Here is a 23,811-nt window from a genome sequence, read left to right on the forward strand (position 1 = left end):
TTCTAGATTTACTAGTGAACCCACCCACCTCCACCAGAAAGATGAGGCTGGAGAAGCAGGTGGTAATACAAGGATAATACAGAAACAGAAACCTTGAAGGACAAAGCAGAAAAATCACTTACTTGAAAAAGAAATAGAGAACATTGCCAAAGGATTCGCGAACAGAACACAAAAACAAGAAAAAAGAATCCGAAGATGGCGCCCTAAGGTGGGAGCTTCCGCAGGAAGCGTGCAGACGTCACAGGAATAACACCAAAAGGTGGGACGTCGACGCCCACCTGGGCTACGAAAAAGAAAAAGAAAGAAAAGAGTACGATTCCGGACCCAACCACTAGACCACGGAATAATGCACAGCATAGTGAATCCAGAAAGATCTTCAAGCTGCAAAACTACACCGACAGGTAAGAAACTATTCGTTTTGATGGGCACCTGGTCTAGAACAGCCACAGGGGTTCCTGTGGATAAGAACATGGCCAGGGGTCATCGCCCGGCTCTGGGTGACCCTGCCTTTTTAATGAACCATCCAACTCCGGAGAGCCTGGTCATCCAGGCCTCCACTTCTCAAAGCTCATTCCTTACCGCCCTGCCGGATAAGGAATCCAAGAAGCTGGAGCAGTTAGGCAAGAAATCCCTCTGCCAGCTTGGGGCTGCGGTCAGTCAACACCGCATGCCTCTTGGGCTGCTACTCTCACGCTGTGTGAGACACGGTGGCGCAGACGCTGCCCCAGTGTTCGGAAAAGGTTTGGGCTGTACTTTCCCAAGCTGTTACAGAGGGAAAAGACGCCGCAAAGGTTGCCATCTGGTGTGGGCTGGACACTGCGGACTCTCTGGGTAGGGCGATCTCCACAACACTGGCTCTATGTTGCCGTGCCTGGCTGCGGTCCACTGGGTTTTCAGGGAATGTTCAGAGTTCCCTCATGGACATGACCTTTGATTGTACATGCCTGTTTGGCGATAAGGCAGACAGTGCGCTGGAGCGTTTTAAGGACTCTTGTGCTACGGCAAAGTCCTTGGGTCTCTCCGCCACGCGCCCGGCCACGTCTGCCTTTTGTGGCCACGAAAGGAGTGCCCCTACACTTTCGTTCAGCCAGAAGCCTGCGCAGAACCAACCTCAGCCCAGCGGCGGACGTGGTGGCGGAACAGTCCACCTCCGCTCCCGCAGCATCCGCCTCAAAGCCTTCCTAGTCAGAGCTTTGGGGTGCACCCCACGCCGGTGGGTGGCAGGATTCAACATCCAAGTTCAAGATGTTGACTGGCTCAGGTCTTGGCTGCCCTGGAGACTGGATGGTAGCGTTGGACTTGCAGGATGCATATTTTTATATCCCCGACCTGCTGGCCCACCGGCGTTACCTGCGGTTCATGGTAGGCCAGGAGCATTTTCAGTTTGCCGTGCCCCCTTCGGCCTTACAAGTGCCCCTCGGGTGTTCATGAAAGTGATGGCGGTGGTCGCAGCTCTCCTGCGCAGGTTAGGGGTTTCAGTCTTCCCCTATCTCGACGAATGGCTGTTGAAGGCGGGCTCGCCCCAGCCAGTTGTTTCCCACCTCCAGACTATGGCCGACCTCCTGCATTTGCTGGGGTTCTCTATCAATGGGCTGAAGTCGCACCTGAGTCCCTCTCAGAAGCTCCCCTTCATCGGAGCGGTTCTAGATTCGACGCTGTTTCGGGTTTATCCTTCCGAGCAGCGAGTCCGGGATATTCAGGCTATGATTCCTATCTTTCAGCCGCTATTCCGGGTTTTGCTCCCCTTCATCGGAGCGGTTCTAGATTCAACGCTGTTTCGGGTTTATCCTTCCGAGCAGCGAGTCCGGGATTTTCGGCTATGATTCCGATCTTTCAGCCTCTATCCCGGGTTTCAGTCAGGATGACCCTCCGGCTCCTAGGACTGATGGCCTCCTGCTTCCTGCTACTGCAACATGCCAGATTGCATATGCGGGCTCTGCAGTGGGACCTGAAGTTCCAATGGGCACAGAATACGGGCAACCTGTCCGATCACGTCCAGATCTCGGAGGGCATTCCGGGTCACAGTTGCGGGGGAACGTCCTCATGGTCTTTGTCCACTCAGGCACAGGCCGTGCTCGGCGGGTGCAGAGTGTGCTGGATTTGCGGTTCCTAACTGGCACCAGGGGCTGTTGCTGTTTGAGCAGAATCACTGCTCGTGGGAGTCCCAGTCTTTAGAGGATCAAGGCAGTGAGTTCCTTTGGGGTTTTCAAGGTTGCTGTCATCAGGAGACGCCGGGGTTAAGCAGGAGCAGGTTCAAGGATCAACAGGCCTGTAGGGTTCTTGGGGCCAAGTCAGTTGGTGTCGTCCTCTTGTTAGCAGCAGCATGGCAGGTCTTCTTGTTTCTTTTTTCTTGTTCTTCTTCTTGTTTTCAAATCGGGATCTGACGAAGGAAGATTCAGGGTGCCCCTAAATACTAAATTTAGGGGTGTTACAGGTAGGGCAAGGGAAGGGACCAATGGGTCCCTGTCCTGGGGTGACTACACCCCCTATCCTGCTCCCCTCCTGTGGGAGGGGTGTAGGAGCCTATCTCTGATTGGGCAGGGCTCCCCATCCATAAGATGGAGGTAGCGCGGAGTTGTGCTTCACCTCCCCTCTCCCACCTGAGGGGTGGGGTTGGCAGAGGCTGGCACACCCCTTTTCCTTCCTTTGTTTTTCCCGCCTGTCTTCCAGCCAAAGTGGGGGTCAAAACCGGTGGGGGCCAGTTGCTGAGTACAGCAAGTGGCCTGGGGAAGCTCACAAAGGTGGCATGCCTTTGAAGTTTCCCCTGCCCATCCTGGGGGAGGAAGGTTGGCACCTCATCCCAGGATGTGCATTGTTTCAGGCCCCCGAGAGTGGCAGGCTCTCGACCCAGGGGTCCAGAAACATGTCTGGTGGTGGCAGCCTCGGTAGCCACACAGTCAGGACACTGGGAGTTGTTTAGGTTTCAGGGGGCACCTCTAAGATGCCCTCTGTAGTGCATTTGGCATTAAATTGCACACTGGCATCAGTGTGGGTTTAATGTGCTGAGAAGTTTGATATCAAACTTGTCATTCTTCAGTGTAGCCATTATGGTGCTGTGGAGTTCGTAATGACACCGTCCCAGCACCATATACTCTTAATGGCATCACTACACTTACCGTGCCCGGGAATAGCCTTGGGTACTGTAGGGGCACTGGGCTCATGCACCTATGCCCACACCACTGGCAACGTGCACTCAGCTAGAGGAGTGACTGAGGGATGCCAGGGCAGTGTGTTTGTTGGCATGGCACACAGGGATGTGTGCCATGTCGACTCTTTCTTTAGTTCTGCACCAAGACACTCAGCCTGCAAAGGCAGGGCGTGTGTGTCAGGGTACAGGGCCCCTAAGGATGGCACATTAAGTGTTGCAGCCCTTAGGGGTCTTCTCTGGTCCACATTGTAGGAGAGTAGGGTCTGCTTCCTATGGTCACCCTCACTTTTTGCTGTGATGTTCTGTTTTTTCGACTGTAGTGTGGCTGTGGGCCTGCTAATCAGACCCACAGCCCAGCTGTTCTCTCTCTAAATTGATACCATGTACTTTAGGTACATACCTGATTGGGTATTGGGTCACCTTTGTGAGCCCCTGTATAGTGTACCATAAGTACCCAGGGCATAGGTGCATCCAAGGCCTACCAGGGGCTGCAGCGTGTATTATGCTACCCCTGGCTGGCCATCCAAACTGACACCACAGGCTGATCACTCAGCTTGGGCAAGGTGGTGTAACCACCCCTTGCTTAGATATAGTATACCTATATCTACCCTTATATATAGACACATATATACCTATAAGTCACTCCTACGGCAGGCCTTGACAATACTAAAGGCAGAGTGCTTGGTTTTATGTGAGAGGGTGCTCTAGCATAAGCTGAGCCCCTCTGTAGCTTTCGGAACCATGTCCTTATAGCTGTTCTATGATCTAGCCATACCATATACTCTTAAGTGCATTATAATCCTCGAGGTTAATGCTAACTTTGGTTTGGCTTTATCAAAACATATCGTGTAAGGTGTCAAACACTTTGGAATACTACCCCCCCGCCAATTCCTGCGGCGGGGTAGCATTCCACCCTTCTAGAGGGAGAAAACATGTTGGTTACTGCTTTACCCGGTTAAAGTTAAACAGGGCCGCAGCATCACAAAATGGATGCTGCTGCCACAGACACGAGTCTGACCTCCTGCTGCTGGACGAAACTCCGGCAAGGGAGGCCTGGACAATAGGTTTCCTGCCTTCGGAGGTGCTAGCACCTCCCCAGACAGGATTTTAGTGTATTGGGGCAGGGAGGGCTGCAAAATGAGACACTGCCTGGGGCACACAAGGTGCTCCATGCTTAGCCCGGTTCAAACCAGTTGCTGGGGCACTCCAGCCCCAGCTCTGGCGCGAAACTGGACAAAGAGAAAGGGGTGTAACCACCCCCTTCTCAGGGTCCACCCATCGGAGGGACCTAGCAGGTAATCCAGCCCCTTAGATTAGTATAAAGATAGGAGCTGTGTCTAGAGACATTAGATTATCCTGGACTGAAACTCTGAAACGGAACTCTTGACCTTCGACGTTCTATACTGACTAGAAGACTGACGACATCTCCCTTGTGGTCAAGGAGTGACCACCCTCTGCAAACAGGCACCACCAGTAACTTGCCGGTTTGCTTTGTCGACACTCCTGCCGGAACCCGAAGACTCAGCGACTCAGGAACTGGACTTCCAGACTTCACCGACTCCGATCCACATCCACAGCAAAGCTGAGACATGTGGCGGACACGAGAGACGTGGGACCGGACATCCTGGACTACCTGCTCTTTGCTAAACCGTGCAGCTTCTGAGGCACCCTCAAAGTTGTGTATTGGGGTTTGAGAAGCCCCAGACCAGAGTGCCATTTTCACCGAAGCTCAGCCCTCCACACTCCACTAGTGCCGCGTTGGGACTGCTCTTGCATTTCAGCTCAATGCGTCTTCCCGGTTGCTAGCCCGTTGGCTAGTTAGCCCTCCGAAGACTTTCTTGTGAAACTACACCGGTTGCCTGGTTGCTCCGGGCTTTCTCCAGCTTCCCTGCGAAGGAGAAGCTCCCCAGACCTTGCTGGTCTGACCTGAAACCAATATTCCCTTCCTGCGTAGATTGCTTTTTCCAAGGCTTGTTGGGTCTAATCCGGATACCGACACCGCAGTCAACTAGATCATTCGTGAGACAGCTCGAATCAAGCTCCTGGTCGTCGTCGACACCCCCTGGTCCTCGTGGCTGCAGAGACCAGCTTCACCTCTTCACCTGATTGCATCTCGACATCGCCTGGTTCCTTCCTGGTCACTGGCTAGTGACCCAGACTCTGTGCCCTCTGCTTTCAAGTTCTTCTCATCTTCGATCCACCCTTGGATCCACCCGGACACTTTTCTCCTGGTCGCCTGCAGCCCTTCTTTGCAGCTCTCCATAGGAAACAGCGACGAAACCCGACACGAAAGAACACCTAACCATCCGGCTTACCTGGGTGAGGTAACTCGAGTACTCCGGTGCTCCCGTGGGTGTTGACTCTCGAAATGTCCTAGTTTAAATGGGTTTCACCGTAGTCCATCCGGAAGTGTCCTTAATCTACTACTTTGTAACTTTTACGTTCCCATTATAACTCTATGGTAACTCGCAACTGTGTTCTCACACTGCACGCATCTCCCGTGGGTCTCCTACTTCCTAACCTTTGGTTCTGTAGTGTAGCCCCAGCGATGCGCTAGGTCTATTCACTATTCCTGAAGTGGTCCTTATACCACTTACTTAGTATATGGTTCGTGAGGCCCCTAGGGCAGAATTGTATTTGTGCAACTTATAGTATGCTAAATGAGTAACTTGTAACGTATCTCAAACTCTGACCTCATAAAGAGTGCAGAGGGGTTGTGTTACTAATAAATACATCTATATTTGATATATACCTTGTGTGATGTCCTTTCATTTGGTATTCAAGGGATTCTATATGGTAAAACAGCTGGCTTCACATGCTCTCTGAAGTTTTAGCCTAAGACTGCTGGTCCATGCCACCACTTGGATAGCTGATCAATAAGGTTGACTTTACAACCACCATTATAAGGGTCGTTTAGACTGGTGCAAGGTGCCCACTAGAATAGTGGACAACCTATGCCAGGCTAACTTCTCACACCCATGCCCTGGGTACCATTTACCAGGGGCTGATAGGTGGCCAGAGATGCCAATTGGGTTTAGGTTTCAACACAGTATTAGGGAAGGAACACAGGCCCTGGGCACCTGTGAGAAAGTGGCTCTTTATATACTGGACTAGAATGAAGTACAGTGTGTATACAGTCAACCAAACCCAGAGGTATAACAGAGGTAAAAGTCAGAACTGACCGTTCGAGGCATGTGGGCTGCTGAATTCATATCTATGATTCAGAAAAGGGGGTGGTGATGAACAGAGTGTCTGAATTAAGCAGACCACTCTTACCCAGTCCAAAGATCAGGGCTTGATCCATCACCGTTATTTAGCTCACTGCCCCATCCCAGCTCAGAACCTGGCTATATGCAAACTAGTCTGTCCCTGGCCCAGTGCATCATGGGAACAGGGCAGACCAAACTACCAAGCCAATTCTTCACCAGAAAGGAGACAAGCTTCCGGGGACCGGTTTCTGCCATTTCAGGCGTCGTCGGCCCGGCTTGCTTGAATCCTGATGGAGCAGTGAGCAAGGGACTCATGTCTGAGTATACCCTTCCTGATCTTTGGACTGGGTAAGAGTGGTCTGCTTAATTCAGGCACTCTGTTCATCACCACCCCCTTTTCTGAATCATTTTGTCCACCATAAGCGTGGAAGGGTATACTCAGATGTGAGTCCCTTGCTCATTGCACCATCAGGATTCAAGCAAGCCGGGCCGACGACGCCTGAAATGGCAGAAACCGGTCCCCGGAAGCTTGTTTCCTTCCCAGTATAAGAATTGGCTTGGTAGTTTGGTTTGCCCTGTTCCCATCATGCACTGGGACAGGAACAGACTAATTTGCATATAGCCAAGTTCTGAGCTGGGATGGTGCAGTGAGCTAAAAAACGGTGATGGATCAAGCCCTGATCTTTGGACTGGGTAAGAGTGGTCTGCTTAATTCAGGCACTCTGTTCATCACCACCCCCTTTTCCGAATTCATATCTATAGCATAGCATAGATCACCGCCTAGTGTTGGGTCCGGATGATTGCACATTGTTGTCCTGGAAGAGTCTTCGAAGTATCACGAGATAGGTGGCTCCTCCCCTGGACTACAGTGCGCATGGGCATCGACTCCATCCCCAGATTGTTTTTTTCCGCCATTGGGTTCGGATGTATATTCGACATCTCCAGTTCGGAATCGATATAGACTTTTCTTAAGGCCCAAAGGCCTTTTCCTATACCGTCGGTATTGTCTTGCGTTCGGTGCCCAGCTCAGTTCCGGCTCAGTTCCCGAGTCGGACATCCAGAAGAGTCGCGTGCCTTTTCGGTGCTCGAGGCCCAGTCAACGCAACCAACATTCATCATGGAATGGAGCCCGTTCAAGAAATGTCCTGTGTGCGGATCGAAGTAATCCCCACATCGACGTCAACCCGGTGTGCAACAAGTGCCTCTTGCCGGATCACGATGAAGCCAACTGTATGGCTTGTTCCCGTTTTCGATCTAAGAAGACGATTCGACTTCGGCGCGTGGCGCGCATGGAGGCCCAGCAGTCGGCCCCGGCGGACATCTTCGAGAGGGAAGAAACAGACGAGCCAGAAGATCAAGAGCCGATTTCCACTCCTGCGGAGGAGATCGACTACACCTACGACGCAGACGTCGAAGTGCTAGATACTGAAGAAGTCGTCGACGAGGTAGGAGACGACAATGAGGCCTATGGGGCCACGGAAGATAGCTCAGGGGAAGAGCTATGCCCCGTTCGGACAATCACTAAGGCTCAGGTCGAGGGATCGCCACATGGCCCTACCCAAGACCTTACACCCAGTTCCACAGCCTCGCCTACGGGCCCGGCTACGGACACTTCTGCGGAACCGCCGTTGGTCAAACCGAAACTGAAAGTGAAAGCTTCGGTGTCGACGAAAACGAAAGTGATGGAGACGCCATCGAAAGCGAAGACGTCTGTCCCTCTGGCTGCCTCCTCGTCTTCCGACAAGTCGGCGCAGCCGAAGCCGAAGAAGGCTGTCGACAAGGTGAAGTCGACCAAGGGCGTCGAGCCGAAGTCGGTCAAGGTCATCGATCCCAAATCGCTCAAGGGCGTCCAGCCGAAGACTGGGCCACAAAAACCAGCTGTCAAGCCCGCCGACCCGAAGCCGCCGGCGCCGAAGGCCGTCGACAGTCAAAGGACACGGCGCACCTAAGAGGGCTGATCCCGCGCATCGGCCGGAGAAAGCCACGGCATCGACGCTCGAGTCTGCACACGCTGGTGGATCGAGGCCGTCTGTCGGGTCGACGAAACCATCCGCATCCTTCACAAAGCAGGTGTCGGACTCTTTGCAACGCATCAGGAATAAGGCTTCTGCGGTCGATCCGAAGGATGCTTCCGCCCCAAAGCAAGTTGCCAAACCGCCGAAGTCCTCGGCGCCACTCCTGTTCACGTTACCGCCGAAGGGGGCACCGAAGGCGTTCGCACCGAAGCCGGTCGACGACGCGCACGTGCAGGTGTCTGCGGGGTCGAAGCCTTCTCAGCCACTGGTGAGCTCGAAGCATCGACAACCCCTGATGGAAGAGCAGTCGGAACACTTTATCGACGCCGACACCGGTAAACTTACCCTCTACAAGAGGAAGATCACGGCGGCGCAGCCTATGGAGTCCTACACGATTCCTTTGAAGCGCAAGAAGCCTTCTACGGATTCCCCGGTTCTGGTTGAGCCACTTGCCCCACGGACTCAAACAGTTGCTACACCCTCCCCCACTTATTCGGATGGGGAGGCTGGGGAAGGTGATGATGAGGAGGAGTATAATTTCCCTGCCAACACTGATCCTGAGGATCACCAGGACTCTTGGGTGGATGTAGGGGACCCAGGGGATCAGAACACTGCCCCGGACACTCAGGTGTACAATGTCAAAACCTCTCCTACAGAGGATTCTGCAGCATTTAATGCCCTAATTGAGAGGGCGGCTAAAAACTACGACGTCGAGCTGCATGCTGACCCTATTGAGGTGGACTTCCTCTTTGATACCTTTTCCACAGCAGAAAAGACTGTCAAGACTCTCCCAATGCTGAAAGGGGTTCTGAAACATGCTGCGGACATTTTTAAAGAACCCACACGTGCCAGGGTTATCAACCCTAGGATTGAAAAAAAGTATAGACCGGCACCTGGCGACCCTACCTACATCAAGGGCCAGTTGCCTTTGGACTCTCTGGTTATTTCTAATGCCCGGAAGAGGGCAAATTCACAGTCCACTGGTGATGCTCCTCCCCCTGACAAGGAATCTAAAGTGCTAGAAGCATCAGGGAAGAGGGTGGCGGCTCAAGCGGCCAATATCTGGCGCATTTCAAACACTCAGGCACTCCTGGCCAGATATGACAGGGCACACTATGATACACTAGAGACCCTGTTACAACATCTACCAGATTAGTATAAAGAGGCAGCGGAGATGCTCATTCAGGAAGGGAAGCTCATCTCCAATGCTTCTATTAAATGTGCACTGGACGTGGCGGACACCGCGGCAAGGGCCATTAACACTAGTGTCATGTTGCGACGTCAGGCCTGGCTCAGAATCTCCGGGTTCAAGCCGGAGATACAAACCACCATCCTCAATCAGCCTGTAAACCCTGATAGACTATTTGGTCCTGAGGTGTATACCACCCTGGAGAAAATTAAAAAGGATACCGAGACTGCAAAGTCCATGGGGGCTCTCCAGTCCCAACAGTTTCGGGGCACTACTTTTCGTCGCTCAGGCAATAGAGGTGTTTCCAGAGGCCAGATGTCCCAGCAAACGCAATACGCTAAAGGTGGGGCGCAGTCCTCTTACACCAAGCAGAGTAGAGGCGGCTATCGGGGCAACAGCACCAAGGGCAGAGGTCGTGGAAACAACAACTCCCACTCCTCCGCCACCAACAAACAGTGACGCCCTGTCACTGCCCCCCGACCATACAACACCTGTCGGGGGGAGACTGCAGCAGTTCCTGCCGGTCTGGAAATCCATCACCACAGACAGGTGGGTCAGAAAACGTATCCAGTACGGTTATTGTCTGGAGTTAACTTCCACTCCACCCAACTTGCCACCAAAACACCGTCCTATGTCCACAGAGCATTTGCGCTTATTGCAGCAAGAGGTACTCGTCATGCTGCAAAAAGGGGCGATCGAGCTCGTACCAGCGGAGGAAGAAGGCACAGGAGTGTACTCCCTGTACTTCTTAATCCCGAAGAAGGACGGGTCCCCCAGACCCATACTGGACCTCAGACCCCTAAACCAGTATATTCTCTCAGAACATTTTCACATGCTAACACTGCAGCAGGTTCTTCCGTTGCTCAATCAAGGGGATTTCCTCGCAACCTTGGATCTCAAGGATGCATATTTTCACATTCCACTACATCCATCACACAGAAAATACCTCAGATTCACCATTCAGAATCAGCATTATCAATTCAAGGTCCTCCCTTTCGGGGTGACCACAGCGCCCAGGGTGTTCACAAAATGCCTGGCGACAGTGGCTGCGCACCTCAGGAGACTAAACGTTCACGTCTACCCTTATCTGGACGACTGGCTTGTCCAAGCAAAGTCGGCCCAGCAGTGCGCCGCCAACATGTCCCACACCATTCACCTCCTTCACAATCTGGGATTCTCACTAAATTATCCGAAGTCGCACCTTCAGCCAGCCCATGTGCGGCAGTATTTGGGCGCGATAATAAATACTCTGGCAGCCACAGCTCAGCCAACTTCTGTGAGGATCGACAGCATTCAGGCACTGATCCAGAAGTTCAGACCGCAACACTCGCTTCCAGCAAGAGTGTTCATGCAGTTGAAAGGCATGATGCCTCCTGCATCTTCATAGTCCCGCACGCGAGGCTACATATGCGTCCGCTCCAAGAATGCTTGGCTCATCAGTGGACTCAGGCTCAAGGACAGTTGAACGACCTAGTGTTGTTGACCGGTCGGGCATACAGCTCTCTGCATTGGTGGAATCCACGCAACCTTTGCAAGGGCCGACCGTTCCAGGAGCCTGTGCCACATATTATCCTGACGACGGACGCATCTCTCCAGGGATGGGGAGCTCATGTACTCCACTACACGGTGCAGGGACTATGGGCAACGCAGCAAACGAAGATGCACATCAACTACCTGGAACTGATGGCAATCTTCATGGCACTGAAGGCATTCAAGGTACATCTGTGCAACAAGGTCATGTTGATCCGGACGGACAACATGACGGCCATGTACTACATTCAAAAGCAGGGAGGTACGCACTCTCCACAGTTGTCTCCTCTGGCTCAGAGCATGTGGAAGTGGGCCATTCAGAGGAACATCTTCCTCATGGCGGAACACCTCCCGGGCAAGGACAATCAGATGGCGGATCTGCTCAGCAGGTACAGCCACCAAATGCACGAGTGGGAGATACATCCATCAGTACTCCGCCCGTACTTCCAGCAGTGGGGTCATCCAGAGATAGACCTGTTCGCCACAAGGGAAAACGCCAAATGCCAAAGCTTTGCCGCCAGGTTCCCGCACCCACAGTCGCAGGGCAATGCGATATGGATGAACTGGTCAGGCAGATTTGCGTACGCTTTTCCCCCAGCACGTCTCATACCGCTGGTGGCACGAAAGCTAAAGCAACACTCGATGACACTCATCCTGGTTGCTCCAACGTGGGCACGCCAACCATGGTACACCACGTTTCTAGAACTCTCCGTGGTACCGCATCAAAGGCTCCACCTCACACCCAGGCTTTTGACGCAGAACCATGGCGACATTCAGCATCCAGATCCGCAACAGCTCAACCTGGCGATCTGGCTCCTGAAGTCTTAGAATTTGGCTACCTTAACTTGCCTCCCGACTGCATGGATATCATACGGGAGGTGAGGAAGCCCACCACCAGAGCTTGCTATGCAGCAAAATGGAAGCGGTTTGTCATTTACTGCGCAGAACACAACATCAACCCGCTAGATGCATCTACTCACGACATCATTTGTTATTTGTTACATCTTTACAAATGCAATCTAGCATACGCTTCCATTCGTATACACTTATCCGCCATAGCGGCTTATCTCCAAAACAGGCAGCGTCTCTCGGTTTTCAGAGTGCCTGCCGTTAAGGCTTTTCTGGAAGGGTTGAAACGAGTCATTCCTCCCAGGACCCCACCATCTCCTGTATGGAACCTTAATGTGGTCCTCACCAGGCTGATGGGCCCCCCCTTTTGAGCCTCTACATTCTTGCGAGGTTCAGTTCTTAACCTGGAAAGTGGCTTTCCTAATAGCCATCACGTCGCTGCGACGTGTAAGTGAACTCCAAGCGCTCACTGTACAGGAGCCATTCATACAGATTCACTCAAACAGGGTGGTGCTGCGCACTAACCCTAAATTCCTTCCTAAAGTAGTTTCACAGTTCCACGTCAATCAGACCATTGAACTACCTGTGTTCTTTCAACACCCAGAGACTGTGGCTGAAAGAATGCTCCACACTCTTGACGTCAAAGGAGCTTTGATGTACTACATTGATAGGACCAAAGATTTTAAGAAAACAACACAACTCTTTGTTGCCTTTTCTGCCCAGCACAAGGGCAACCCCATTTCCAAAGCAGGTATAGCCAAGTGGATCATTAAGTGTATCCAGATTTGTTATCAAAAAGCTAAGCGCACTTTAACGGTCCCCCCAGAGCCCACTCCACCCGCAAGTTGGGGGCCTCCATGGCTTTCCTTGGTAATATCCCTTTGGAAGACATTTGTAGAGCAGCCACATGGTCTAACCCACACACATTTACTAAACACTACTGTGTAGATGTGCACTCCAAGCAGCTGTAGGGCAGGCTGTTCTGAAGACACTTTTTCAAACATCTGCAGCCGGCACGGGCGGCCGCCAATAATGGAGGGACTGCTATGTATTCTATGCTATAGATATGAATTCAGCTGCCCACATGCCTCGAACTGAATATGCTACTTACCAGTATGCGTCTGTTCTTGGCATGTAGGGCTGATGACATTCATATCGCCCGCCCTCCTCCCCGGCGCCTGTAGCGGCTGCAGAATTTACACTTACTCTTAGCATGGTCATCGCTCACACTGTTACACTCCATCTTCGCCGCAATGGCTAAAAACAATCTGGGGATGGAGTCGATGCCCATGCGCACTGTAGTCCAGGGGAGGAGCCACCTATCTCGTGATACTTCGAAGACTCTTCCAGGACAACAATGTGCAATCATCCGGACCCAACACTAGGCGGCGATCTATGCTATACTATAGATATGAATGTCAGCAGCCCTACATGCTAAGAACAGATGCATACTGGTAAGTAGCATATTCATTACTCTGCAAAGTGGTAGCTTGGTCGAGCAGTAAGGCAGTACCAGTGGACAGTGTAAAGCATTTGTTGTACACACACACAGTCAGCAAAACGTTTCACACACTCAAGGACTGAACTCCAGGCCAATTGTTTTTGTATCCACAGATAGTAGTTTTATTTTTAGAACCAACAGTTATAAAAATATACTTTTCTCGTTATGAGTACTCTCATGTAATTACTTTGCAAAGGAGCAATAAAGTTTGTGCACACAATTAATACAGTATTGACAGTAAGACACACAACCCTAAAACACACTATAGCATTGCGCTCAATGAGTTTTCCATATGTAACTACATTTGATTACTATACAGATTACTTTAGTAGTCCCAGGACCAGCTCCTAGGTTCAGTCCTGGGGTCTAAGCTGAAACCAGATTAGCAAAAACGTTTTAGTTACTGTAGTGAATTTTCCTGAATATAAAGCCGTTTTAAAAGTTCACACTTAGAAACTTTTCAATGTAAATCTGACAATGTTATTCAATAGGAGAAAATTCTGGTTGCAGTTAAAGTACGATTGCGTTACTTTTGTAATCCAGCACTGGTTTCCTGTGGCCAGCACTGGGGTCTTAACTTAAAACAGGTAGGTAATTGTGTTTCAGTATTTCATAGGATTTTTAAAGAATATTTCAAGTTTTCAAAAGTAGACGCTGAAGAAATTTCATGGAAAAGCAGACAATGGGTTCCTATGGAGAAAATACAGTTTACTAGTTAACCTGGTACGGATTACTTTTACGGTTCAGTATTGGGCTGAAAAGTACAGTACTGACTTCTCCCCTGATCACATGTGAGTATTTCGGAATTCGGCTAATTTTATATGAATTTTTTCAGTTTTCAGAACTTCACACTTAGAAGAAATTTCACAGAAAAGCAGACAAGGGTTTCCTAAGGCAGAATTTTAGATTACTAGCAAACATGGTTGTGATTACTTTTGCGGTCCAGTACTGGTCTACAAGGTACAGTACTGGTTTCTCTCCTGATCACATGTAAGTAATTCGAAATTCGTTATTCGGCTGATTTTAGATGAATATTTTAAAGTTTTAAAACTTCACACTTTGAAGATTTTTCGAGTCAAACCAGTCAATGTTATCCAAAGGCTGGAAAGTGAGTCATCAGTTTTCAGGTGAGTACTCGACTGGTGAAGTTAAGGTTCTGGGCTTAGACTCAGGGGTCCCCCAGGGTCAGGTAGGTACAGTTAGTACACCCTCAGCGGCGGCCGGGTGCAGAGGTAGTTAGGCCCAATGTTATCCAATGAGAGGCAGGGGGCCTCCGGTTGGTGGCTGCTGGCCAGCAGGCCACGCAGCTGTGGGAGCTGGGCTGCTGGTCACCTGCTCAGGGCAAATGGGGAAGTAGAATAGGGTACAGGTTGCACTGCCAGGGGCACTCGGGCGGCTGGGTGCAGGGTGCTTTTGAGCCGTCTGGCGCTCAATGTTATCCAATGAGGATCTTGAAAAGGGAACAAAGGTTGCAGGCTCGGGGACGGTGGATCTTCAGGAGCGACCAACACTTCGAGGGGTAAGTTGGGATCTTGGAGGATAGGTAGGCACCCAGGAGGTGGGCACAGGGGGCTGTGGGGAGCCGGGTGGTCTTTTGAGGTCGCTGGTCGCCGTCGGAGGGGTCCTTTGTCCTGAGGCGGCAGGCGTCGTCGGGGTCGTCGAGGAAGGTCCTTGGGCACTGGATTCCAAGTTGGAATCGCCGGGGGGGATGTCCTCAGGGTCTTGGTTCACTCCAGCACAGGCCAGGCTTGGCAGGTGCAGTGTGCGCAGGGTTCGCGGTTCCGGGCTGATGCCAGGGCTTGTTTCTTGCTTTGAGCAGTACCACTGCTCGTGGGAGACCCAGGTAGTCAGTCACAAGGCAGTCAGGTCCTCTGGGGTTTTTGAGGTTGCTGACCAGTGGAGACGCCGGGGTTTAGCAGGAGCAGGTTCGAGGGTCGACAGGCCGGTAGGGCTGGGGCCAAATCGGTTGGTGTCTTCCTCTTCTTAGCAGCTGCACGGCAGGTCTTCTTGTTTCTTGTTCTTGTTTCTTGTTTCGGTATCTGGATCTGGTGAAGGAAGGTTCAGGGAGCCCCTAAATATTACATTTAGGGGCGTTACAGGTAGGGCAAAGGCAGGGACCAATGGGTCCCTGTCCTGGGATGAGTACACCCCCTAGCCTGCTCCTCTCCTGTGGGAGTGGGGCAGGAGCCTCGCTGGGATTGGGCAGGGCTCCCTATCTACAAGATGTCCAGAGCCCGGGGTCGTGCTTCACCTCGCCTCCCCCACCTGAGGGGTGGAGTTGGCAAAGGTTGGCACCCCCCCCCCTTCCTGATGTAGTTTTTCCCGCCAGTCTTCCCGCCAGAGTGGGGGTAGAACGGGTGGGGGCCAGTTGCTGGGTACAGCAAATGGCCTGGAGAAACTCTCAGAGGCGGCATGCCTTTGAAGCTTTCCCCTGTCCATCCAGGGGGAGGAGACATAGCACCTCGCCGAGGATGTGCATTGTTGCAGGCCCAGGAGAGCGGGGGGCTCTCCACCCAGGGGTCCAGCAACATGTCTGCTGTGTGGCAGCCTCTGCAGCCACTCAGCCCAGACGTGGATTGTAGGTTAGGTTTCAGGGGGCATCTCTAAGATGCCCTCTGTAGTGCATTTTACATTAAATCCCACACTGGCATCAGTGTGTGTTTAATGTGCTGACAAGTTTGATATCAAACTTGTCAGTGTTCAGTGTAGCCATTATGGTGCAGTGGAGTTCGTAATGACAACCTCCCAGCACCATATACTCTTAATGGCATCACTGTACTTACAATGCCCAGGAATGGCCCTGGGTACTGTAAGGACACAGGGCTCATGCACCTGTGCCCACACCACTGGTAAAGGGCACCCAGCTAGAGGGGTGACTGATGTATGCCAGGGCAGTGGGGTTGTGGGCATGGCACACAGGGATGTGTGCCATGTCGACTCTTTGTTTAGTTCTGCACCTAGACACTCAGCCTGCAAAGGCAGTGTGTGGGTGCCAAGGTACACGGCTCCTAAGGGTGGCACAATAAGTGCCGTAGCCCTTAGGGGTCTTCTCTGGTCACAATGCCCTGAGTACCTAGGGTACCATTTACTAGTGTCTGATATGTGGCCAGAGATTCCAATTGGGTTTAGGCCTTAGTATAGTTTTTAGGGAAGAAACATAGGCCCTGGGTTCCTGATTAGCAGGGACCCAGGGCACACCTAGGAAAAGTGCATCAAGTATCAGGCAAAAGGTGGGGGTACTGAAACAGGAACTCACTTTCTCACAGCACCTTATTGGCAGGAGCCCAGGGCACACTCATTCAAAGCACATCAGAAATTCAGCAAAAAGTGGGGGCATACCATGCAAGCAAGATTTCACTTTCTCACAGACTCTTCACTTTGTTCTGTACCAAGACACACACCCTGCAAAGGCAGTGTGGGTGTGTCAGGGTACAGGACCTCCAAGGGTGGCACAATAAGTGCTGCAGCCCTTAGAGGCCTTCTCTGGTCACAGTGCCCTGTGTACCTGTGATGCCATTTACCAGGGGCTAACGTGTGGCCAGAGATGACAATTGGGTTTAGGCTTCAATACAGTTTTAGGGAAGGAACATAGGCCCTGGGTACCTGATTAGCAGGCGCCCAGGGCAAACTCAGTCAAAGAACATCAGCAATTCAGCAAAAAGTGGGGGCACACCATGCAAGAGAGAGAGCATTTTTCACAGCAGGGGATCCAGGGCACATCAAGTAAAAGTGCATCAGAAGTCTGGCAGAAAGTGGGGGGTTACTGCAACAGAAACCCACTTTCCTACACTCCCGTCACAGCCACATTACTCAACAGCTGTGTGAACTCCACTGGCTCCCGGAAGACAAAAGAATAACCTTCAAACTCCTCACCCATGCTTACAGGGCCTCCACAACGCCGAACTGGCATACCTGAACAGCCCCCTCTCCTTCTATGCACCCAAAAGTCACCCCTGTCTGTCCAGCTTGACCAGGTCACCGTCCCTCGGTTCAGCAAGACCAGAACCGGAGGAAAGTCCTTCTCCTTCCTCGCCACCAAACCTGAAACACCCTACCCCTCCACCTTAGACTATCTCCATGCTCCCCCAGGCCAGGAAGGACTGCAAGACCTGGCTCTTCGAATGACCCCAGCACTTAGACAGAACTGCTCCCCACCTCCCTCATGGCCTTGAGACCCTCACGGGTGAGTAATTGCTCTTTATCAACCGTTGATTAACTGATTGATTGAGATAGGGCAAGGCTGTTGTGTACTTGGACCACCAAGATTTTGGAAGCCATGAACTTCTCCAACCCAAGATCCAGACTTTTCTAGCTTGGGAGCTTCATAAGACCCGTCTACCCAGAGCATTGCCTTTTTAGGCTTGGTTGGGTGTGAGAACGTGCCTCTTTTGCATAGTTAGCCCCCCACTTTATGCATGGTTTTGATGTGGTTTCAGATGTAGTACACAGGGTCCTTCCTAGCCTGGTGCCCTGTGCCAGTGCTCCTTCCCTAAAACAACCCCCCAATTGGTACTTCTGCTGCCTGTAAGTCACTAGTAAATAGTACCCTGGGTACCTAGGGCCTGGAAGCTAATGAGGATCCCTCATGGGGACTATGCCACTGCCCTTGCAGCCTGAATGCCCCTGTGAGGGAGAAAACGACAGTCGACATGGCACCCTGCCAGGGTGCCATGTCAGCTAGCACTGCCTGACAGTATCGGTAAGTCACCCCTCTAGCAGGCCTCACAGCCCTAAAGCTCATTGCACTAAACACCAGGTGAGGGCATATCTGCATGAGCAGATGCGCCACTACAATATTGGGACCATTTCCCAATATTGTAAGTGCAAGTGAAGACATAGAAAATACATGGGCTGGGAACTCTAGTTTCACTGCACCATGATGGCTTTACTGACTATAGGAGTGTTTGGTACTTACTCCTCTCAATAAATCCACACTGATTCCAGTGTAGGATTTATTGTTTTGTTGTTCTATGTGCCCAGGGGGCACCCCTGGAACCCTGCCAACCTTGGTTAGTCTCTGACCAGCTGTAGGCAGCCATTCACCACCAGACATGTTTTTGGCCTTCTGGGTAGAGTGCACCTGTTCTCTGGGACCAGTAACAATGCACATCCTGGGCAGAAGTTTCATGCCTCCCTCAGGATGAGCCAGTACTCCAAGAGGAAAGCTTCAAAGGCCTGCCACCTTTGTAATAAGACCCCCGGCCTCTGCTGCTAGCAGCAGATGGCAGCCCCTGGTTTACACCCCTCTCTTTGGGCGAGAAAAACGTCAGGAAGATTCCAAAAAGTAGGAGCTGTGCCCATCCCTGCCAACCCCACCCCTAAGGTGGGGAAAAACTAGGTGAAGTACACGTTACAATACCTGCTATCTTGAAGATGGGGGAGGTCCCTCCTATCAGGGCTAGGCCTATGCCATCTCCCACAGGAGGGTGGCATAATAGAGAATGTAGTCTCCCCAGGTAAGGTGCTCATTGGCCCAACCTGCTATTCCCCTAAAACACTTCCTAAATTTAGCATTTAGGTGGCGCCCACCAGACCTGGCCTTAGATCTGCGACGACCTAAGAAGAAAGAGGACATCCTGCTGCATTGGGCACCCATCGTCGAATTTGCACTCTGCACCCAGCCACCCCTGCACTGCTGGTGGTGTATGTATGTCAAAGTGTTCAAAAAGTAATCTAAAAGTATTCCTAAAGTAATTATTATGCAGTGTAAACTGCTTTTTGAATCAATACCAACCTGTAACAATTGCATATTCAACCAAAACTGCATTGCCTTGTGAAGTCTTGCATTTGAGAGTATGTTTTACTTACCTGTGCCAGGTGCTGCTTGGATCTAAAAACAAGCATTTGCATTGCAATAGGTCTCGCATTTGCGAGAGTTTGAGCTATTTTTATTGTAAATGACATTGCCTTTTAGTTATGTTTTGGTTTTTGAAACATAAATAAAAGCCATTGTCATTTACAATGCCAATCGGTCAAACTCTCGTAAATGCGAGACCTATTGCATTGCAAATGCTTGTTTACTTTTCTAATTAATACTTTGGCCTGCAAGTCCCAGCATGCGCTGTTGGTTGAGTGCCCGGATTCCCTCCTATCTCTTTACATAGGCCAAATTATCACTCCACTGCAAACAAAAACAAGAGCTAGCCCCAAGGACAGATGCTGGAACACAGGGGGTGGAGAAACACTTTAGAGTGAGCCTAGGACATAAGAGAAGGAACTGGGACATAGAGCCAGACAGGAAATGCATGCAAGTGACAGACAGCGTCATGAACCCAATGGGGCTGCTAGTCTTAGGCGTGGAATGCTGATGAAGGCTATCATTGGGTATCCTGCATAGTTCACCTTGTTAACAGCTGGTATACTTGGAATACTGCTCAGGGCAGTCATTAAATCAAATTCTCTCACTAGACTTTTAGAAAACGCCCCCTAGCTCATCCTACTGGAAAAAGAAAGCACATTTTACTTACTAACTTGCTACCTATTTACCTCAAACCGTGGGTTCCAGAGTAGCTCCTCGCCGCAAAGTGCTTCAGGGGTAGGAAATGCTACATAATTACAGTTTTCAATTACTGCCCCTTTTGTTGAAACCTGGGTCATTGAAGGCGAAGCCGTACCCGATGGGGGCCCGGGACAAACTCCGCCTGGGGTGGCAAATACGCCCCCCCCCTGTAGCAAAGTCCACGAAAAAGGGGCGACCAGGATTGGCCACCTCAGGGCAAGCTAGGTCGCCCCAGGGCAAGCTGGGACGGCCTCAATCCAGGGGCAAGTTTGCTAGTGGCCCGGGGGGGGGGGGGGGGGGGGGGGGGGGGGGCGGTGTAATTAAAAAAGGGGCACAGGGCCCAAGAAAATCACTCAACTCCCCCCAGCAGAGAAGAATTGAAGAGGCTCACCTGGCTGTAAAACCGAACTAGGCAAGACAGCGCTGTGACTTCGGCGGCTTTTTGGAGCACCAAGACCCGGCGGAGTGAAACACTCTTCAGGGGACAGCTCAGTGGGAAGAGCGTCTGCGGGAGCGGGGGGCTTAATGCAGGCGAGCACCTCCCCTATCCAGCGGAAGCCAGCGGAGCGTCCATGTACCCCGGCTCCCTCCAAACGTCCTGGGCTTGGAAGGCGCTGTGCTGGTGAGTCTGTACTTCACCACAACCTCTTTCCAAATGGCCTGCCACAGTTTAGCATAAACGGTGACGCCGGCCAATGGGAAAGAGGGGCGGGCTTAAAGCCCGCTAGTGTAAGCTACCCAAGATCATAAAATCTCGCGAGCGAGACTGCATGCGTAATCCACGCCAGGAGACCTAAAATCCACAAATCCATAAGTTTACCATTTTTATACTTAACTAATTGGTCGGGATTCAGTCTGAGTGTGTGCCATCAGTCTTGATTGAGTGAATAAAATAAATGCTTAACACACCCTCTGGATAAGCCTAACTGCTCGCCCACAGTACCTCACAGAGAGCTATTCATGCTTACCTAATTTAGCCTCTTCTATACCTCTAGAGACTTCCTGGACTCTGTGCACTATATCTCACTTTGGTTTAGTATATACAGACCAAGCTTCCTACACCCACACTCCCACTAATAGAGCAGTTTGGGTTATGCATTGGGACCTGAATACCATGCACAGTGATACCACCTAGTGGCAATATCATAAACAGAGCCAGCATCCTACACTGGGTGTTACATGAGATTTGTAAAGGATTATTGTACTATAGAGGCACCACTAACTGACCTGACCTCCACACAGCAACCCAAAAAAAGTCAGCTGGACTGAGCAGTGTCTGAAGGCTTTTAACACTCTAAAGTAAGCTCAGTACTATGTACCTGCCCTGAAGGCCCCTGTCATCAACAAGGAGTTTGTTGTCCAGACAGATGCCTCTAAACATGGGATAGGTGCCCCAAGTAAATGATTTGGGCCAGGATCAGCAAGTTGCTTTCATCAGCAGGCGACTTCTTTCAATGTTGCAGCGTTGGAGTGCCATTGAAAGGGAGGCCATTGGTGTGGTTTGGTCTTTGCTTTGCAAAAGCTAAGGTCCTACCTGTTTAGGACTCACTTCAAGGTTGAAACTGTCCACAGACCCTTCTAGTGGATAATGCGGGTAAAAGGAGAGAACTCCCGGTTGTTGAAATGGTCCATTTCCCTACAGAGTATGGATTTAACAGTGAAATACAGACCTGGGACTAGCCATGCTAATGCAGATGGCCTTTCCAGGTTCTTCTACTTAGTTGATGTGTGTGTTTGTGTCTTGTAAAGCGCACTGCTGCCCTGAGGCGTCGTGGCGCTGATGAGAATCACCAGGAGAAAGGTTAGTTGCTCATCAACTTTCATCAGGTCGGGGGCCATGTAAGGAAAAGCCTCTTTTTCTGTGGACACTCCCAATCTTTTGGATTGAACCAGTGCTGTTTTTTTGTGTTTTTGTTTTTACTCAGAGGCCTGCTAACCAGGCATATTTTCTATTTATTGCTGGCCCCCTTGAAATACTATTTTTGTACTAATGCAGGCTGTGCAATATAAAACTAACACAATTGTAATATGTCTCTTCTATGTCTCTGTGCATTAAAAACAGTTTTTCTAGAAGTCTCAACTTAACATATGCAAAATCTGTCTCCAGTTCTCAGCCTAACTTGTGTTTTTTTCCAGTTGGCTCTGCAGTATGTGTCAGTGGACAAGGAGCTTGCCCCACCATTAAACACTGCAATATCAGTGACTGCGAAAATGTTGGGCTGTACATAACTGATCATGCACAGGTATGTCAATCTTATGATTCATTAGAATTATTTATTAGGTGTTAAGCCGAGATGTCCGTTCCAAAAGGCACATCGGAAAGAACTGCTAGCATCCTTTTTTTCTGGGAATCACTGATTGCTTTTTCACTGTGGGTGAAATGGACATCGGAGATACTTAAATCATTGTGAGGTGTAATTGGTGCTGCTAGGGTGCAGCAAGAGCCTTTGATTCCATGTCACTTTACTGCAACTTGAAGTTAGGAAGCAACATGAATGCATTGGTCAAAATGTGAACCAATGAGCTACAAAAATAGTTGGTCTCAAAGAACCACTACGTGGGCCATAGTGAAGTGCAACAGCAGTCAGCACCTGCAAGGTTCACTGTGGGTGCCGCAGGAAGCAGAGTTCTCTGCATTTCTACCTCCAAGGAACAAAATGCAGCATATGTAATAGGAAAATGTTTACCAAGGAGGAAATTGAGTGGCATGTTTAAGAGAAGGTTAGCAAATACTTATTTCTTAAGTACTGGATCTTATTAATATTCACATACTTTGACAAAATCTAGTCTTCTGTCTGGAAATGCATAGTTTAATCTAAATGCACAGCTGCTTTAAATCTTTAATAGTGTGGTTTGTGCACATCATTTGGGCCTTAATGCAGCAACCAGTTAATAGATTCGCCCAATGTTCATGAGGTTCTCTTAGATTTAATAGTTCCTTACTTCGCCATTTAGTTACAAAGAAGAGCATCCTAACTTGACCACCTATGCAGTCTGGGAGAGTTCAGCTTCTGTAATCCTTGACGTGGCAGTTTCAGAATTTCCTCATATGAAATTCTGTGCTTTGGCTCACCATCCTGTTCTACTTTTGTTCCTTTTTAAATGAACTGGAGGTGGTGTATTTAGTCAAATGTACATTATGACCGTTTTGAAACATACGATTGTTTGTAATAATTTCAGGCATTGCACCAAACCAACTATGCATCTCACGCCTGCAGCCAAATATCCTGCAAATAAACTGAAGACCTGTGCTGTAGAAGTTGGCCACAGAGCCTGCTGTCAAATATTGCATCTAAACTTTTGTGCGGCTGTCCTCTGCCGCTCCTGGCCTTTGGCTCTGCACTCTTGTTACTGAGTTTGCTGTAAGTGCTGTTCTGGATCTATATACCGTCCAAGGTTTTCAGCTGGCACAGTTTAGGTTGGCCCTGCCCAGTGAAAATTCCCTTTCCACCCCAACTAGCTGTTTTGAATAAAAGACGCAATGTTCCAACAACCAATATGGTTTGTTTATTTTTTCAAATTTTGCATCAGTGATCTATGAAACCACTTTAAATTTATGGTCAAAATAAGTTAATTAAGTTTTCAAAACCAGTCGGGCACATTTAAAAAATGAAAAAAAAGGGCGCTCTGAAACTATTCAACAATTTTGCACTAAAATACAAAAAGTGCCTAAAGTTCATGTTTAATTCCAAGTTTGGTGTATTACTGTCCTTCCGATTATGCAGTAGCTGAGATTAAAACTCTGTGAGCTTGAATGGAAAATGCCCCCCCCTCTTTTTTTGCGCCGTCTAATGACCCTTTTAGCAAACTGATCTACTCAAACCTAGACATCCCAAAACATATCTACTTGCAATAATTGCCTACCAAATTT

The 23,811-nt window shown here is 50.2% G+C and overlaps 1 protein-coding gene across 2 annotated transcripts in view; it reads left to right on the forward strand.

Moving 5' to 3' along the window:
* FBXO11 (F-box protein 11) overlaps positions 1-23,811 on the forward strand; it is a 501,351-nt gene that overhangs the window by 138,358 nt on the left and 339,182 nt on the right. For both annotated transcript variants that reach the window (XM_078649648.1, XM_078649649.1), the window contains exon 10: positions 22,077-22,183. In XM_078649648.1, the coding sequence (XP_078505774.1) occupies positions 22,077-22,183 (107 nt within the window). The remainder of the gene's footprint in view (positions 1-22,076; positions 22,184-23,811) is intronic.

Source organism: Lissotriton helveticus, chromosome 6 (genome assembly GCF_964261635.1).
Source record: "Lissotriton helveticus chromosome 6, aLisHel1.1, whole genome shotgun sequence".
Classification (NCBI taxonomy): domain Eukaryota; kingdom Metazoa; phylum Chordata; class Amphibia; order Caudata; family Salamandridae; genus Lissotriton; species Lissotriton helveticus.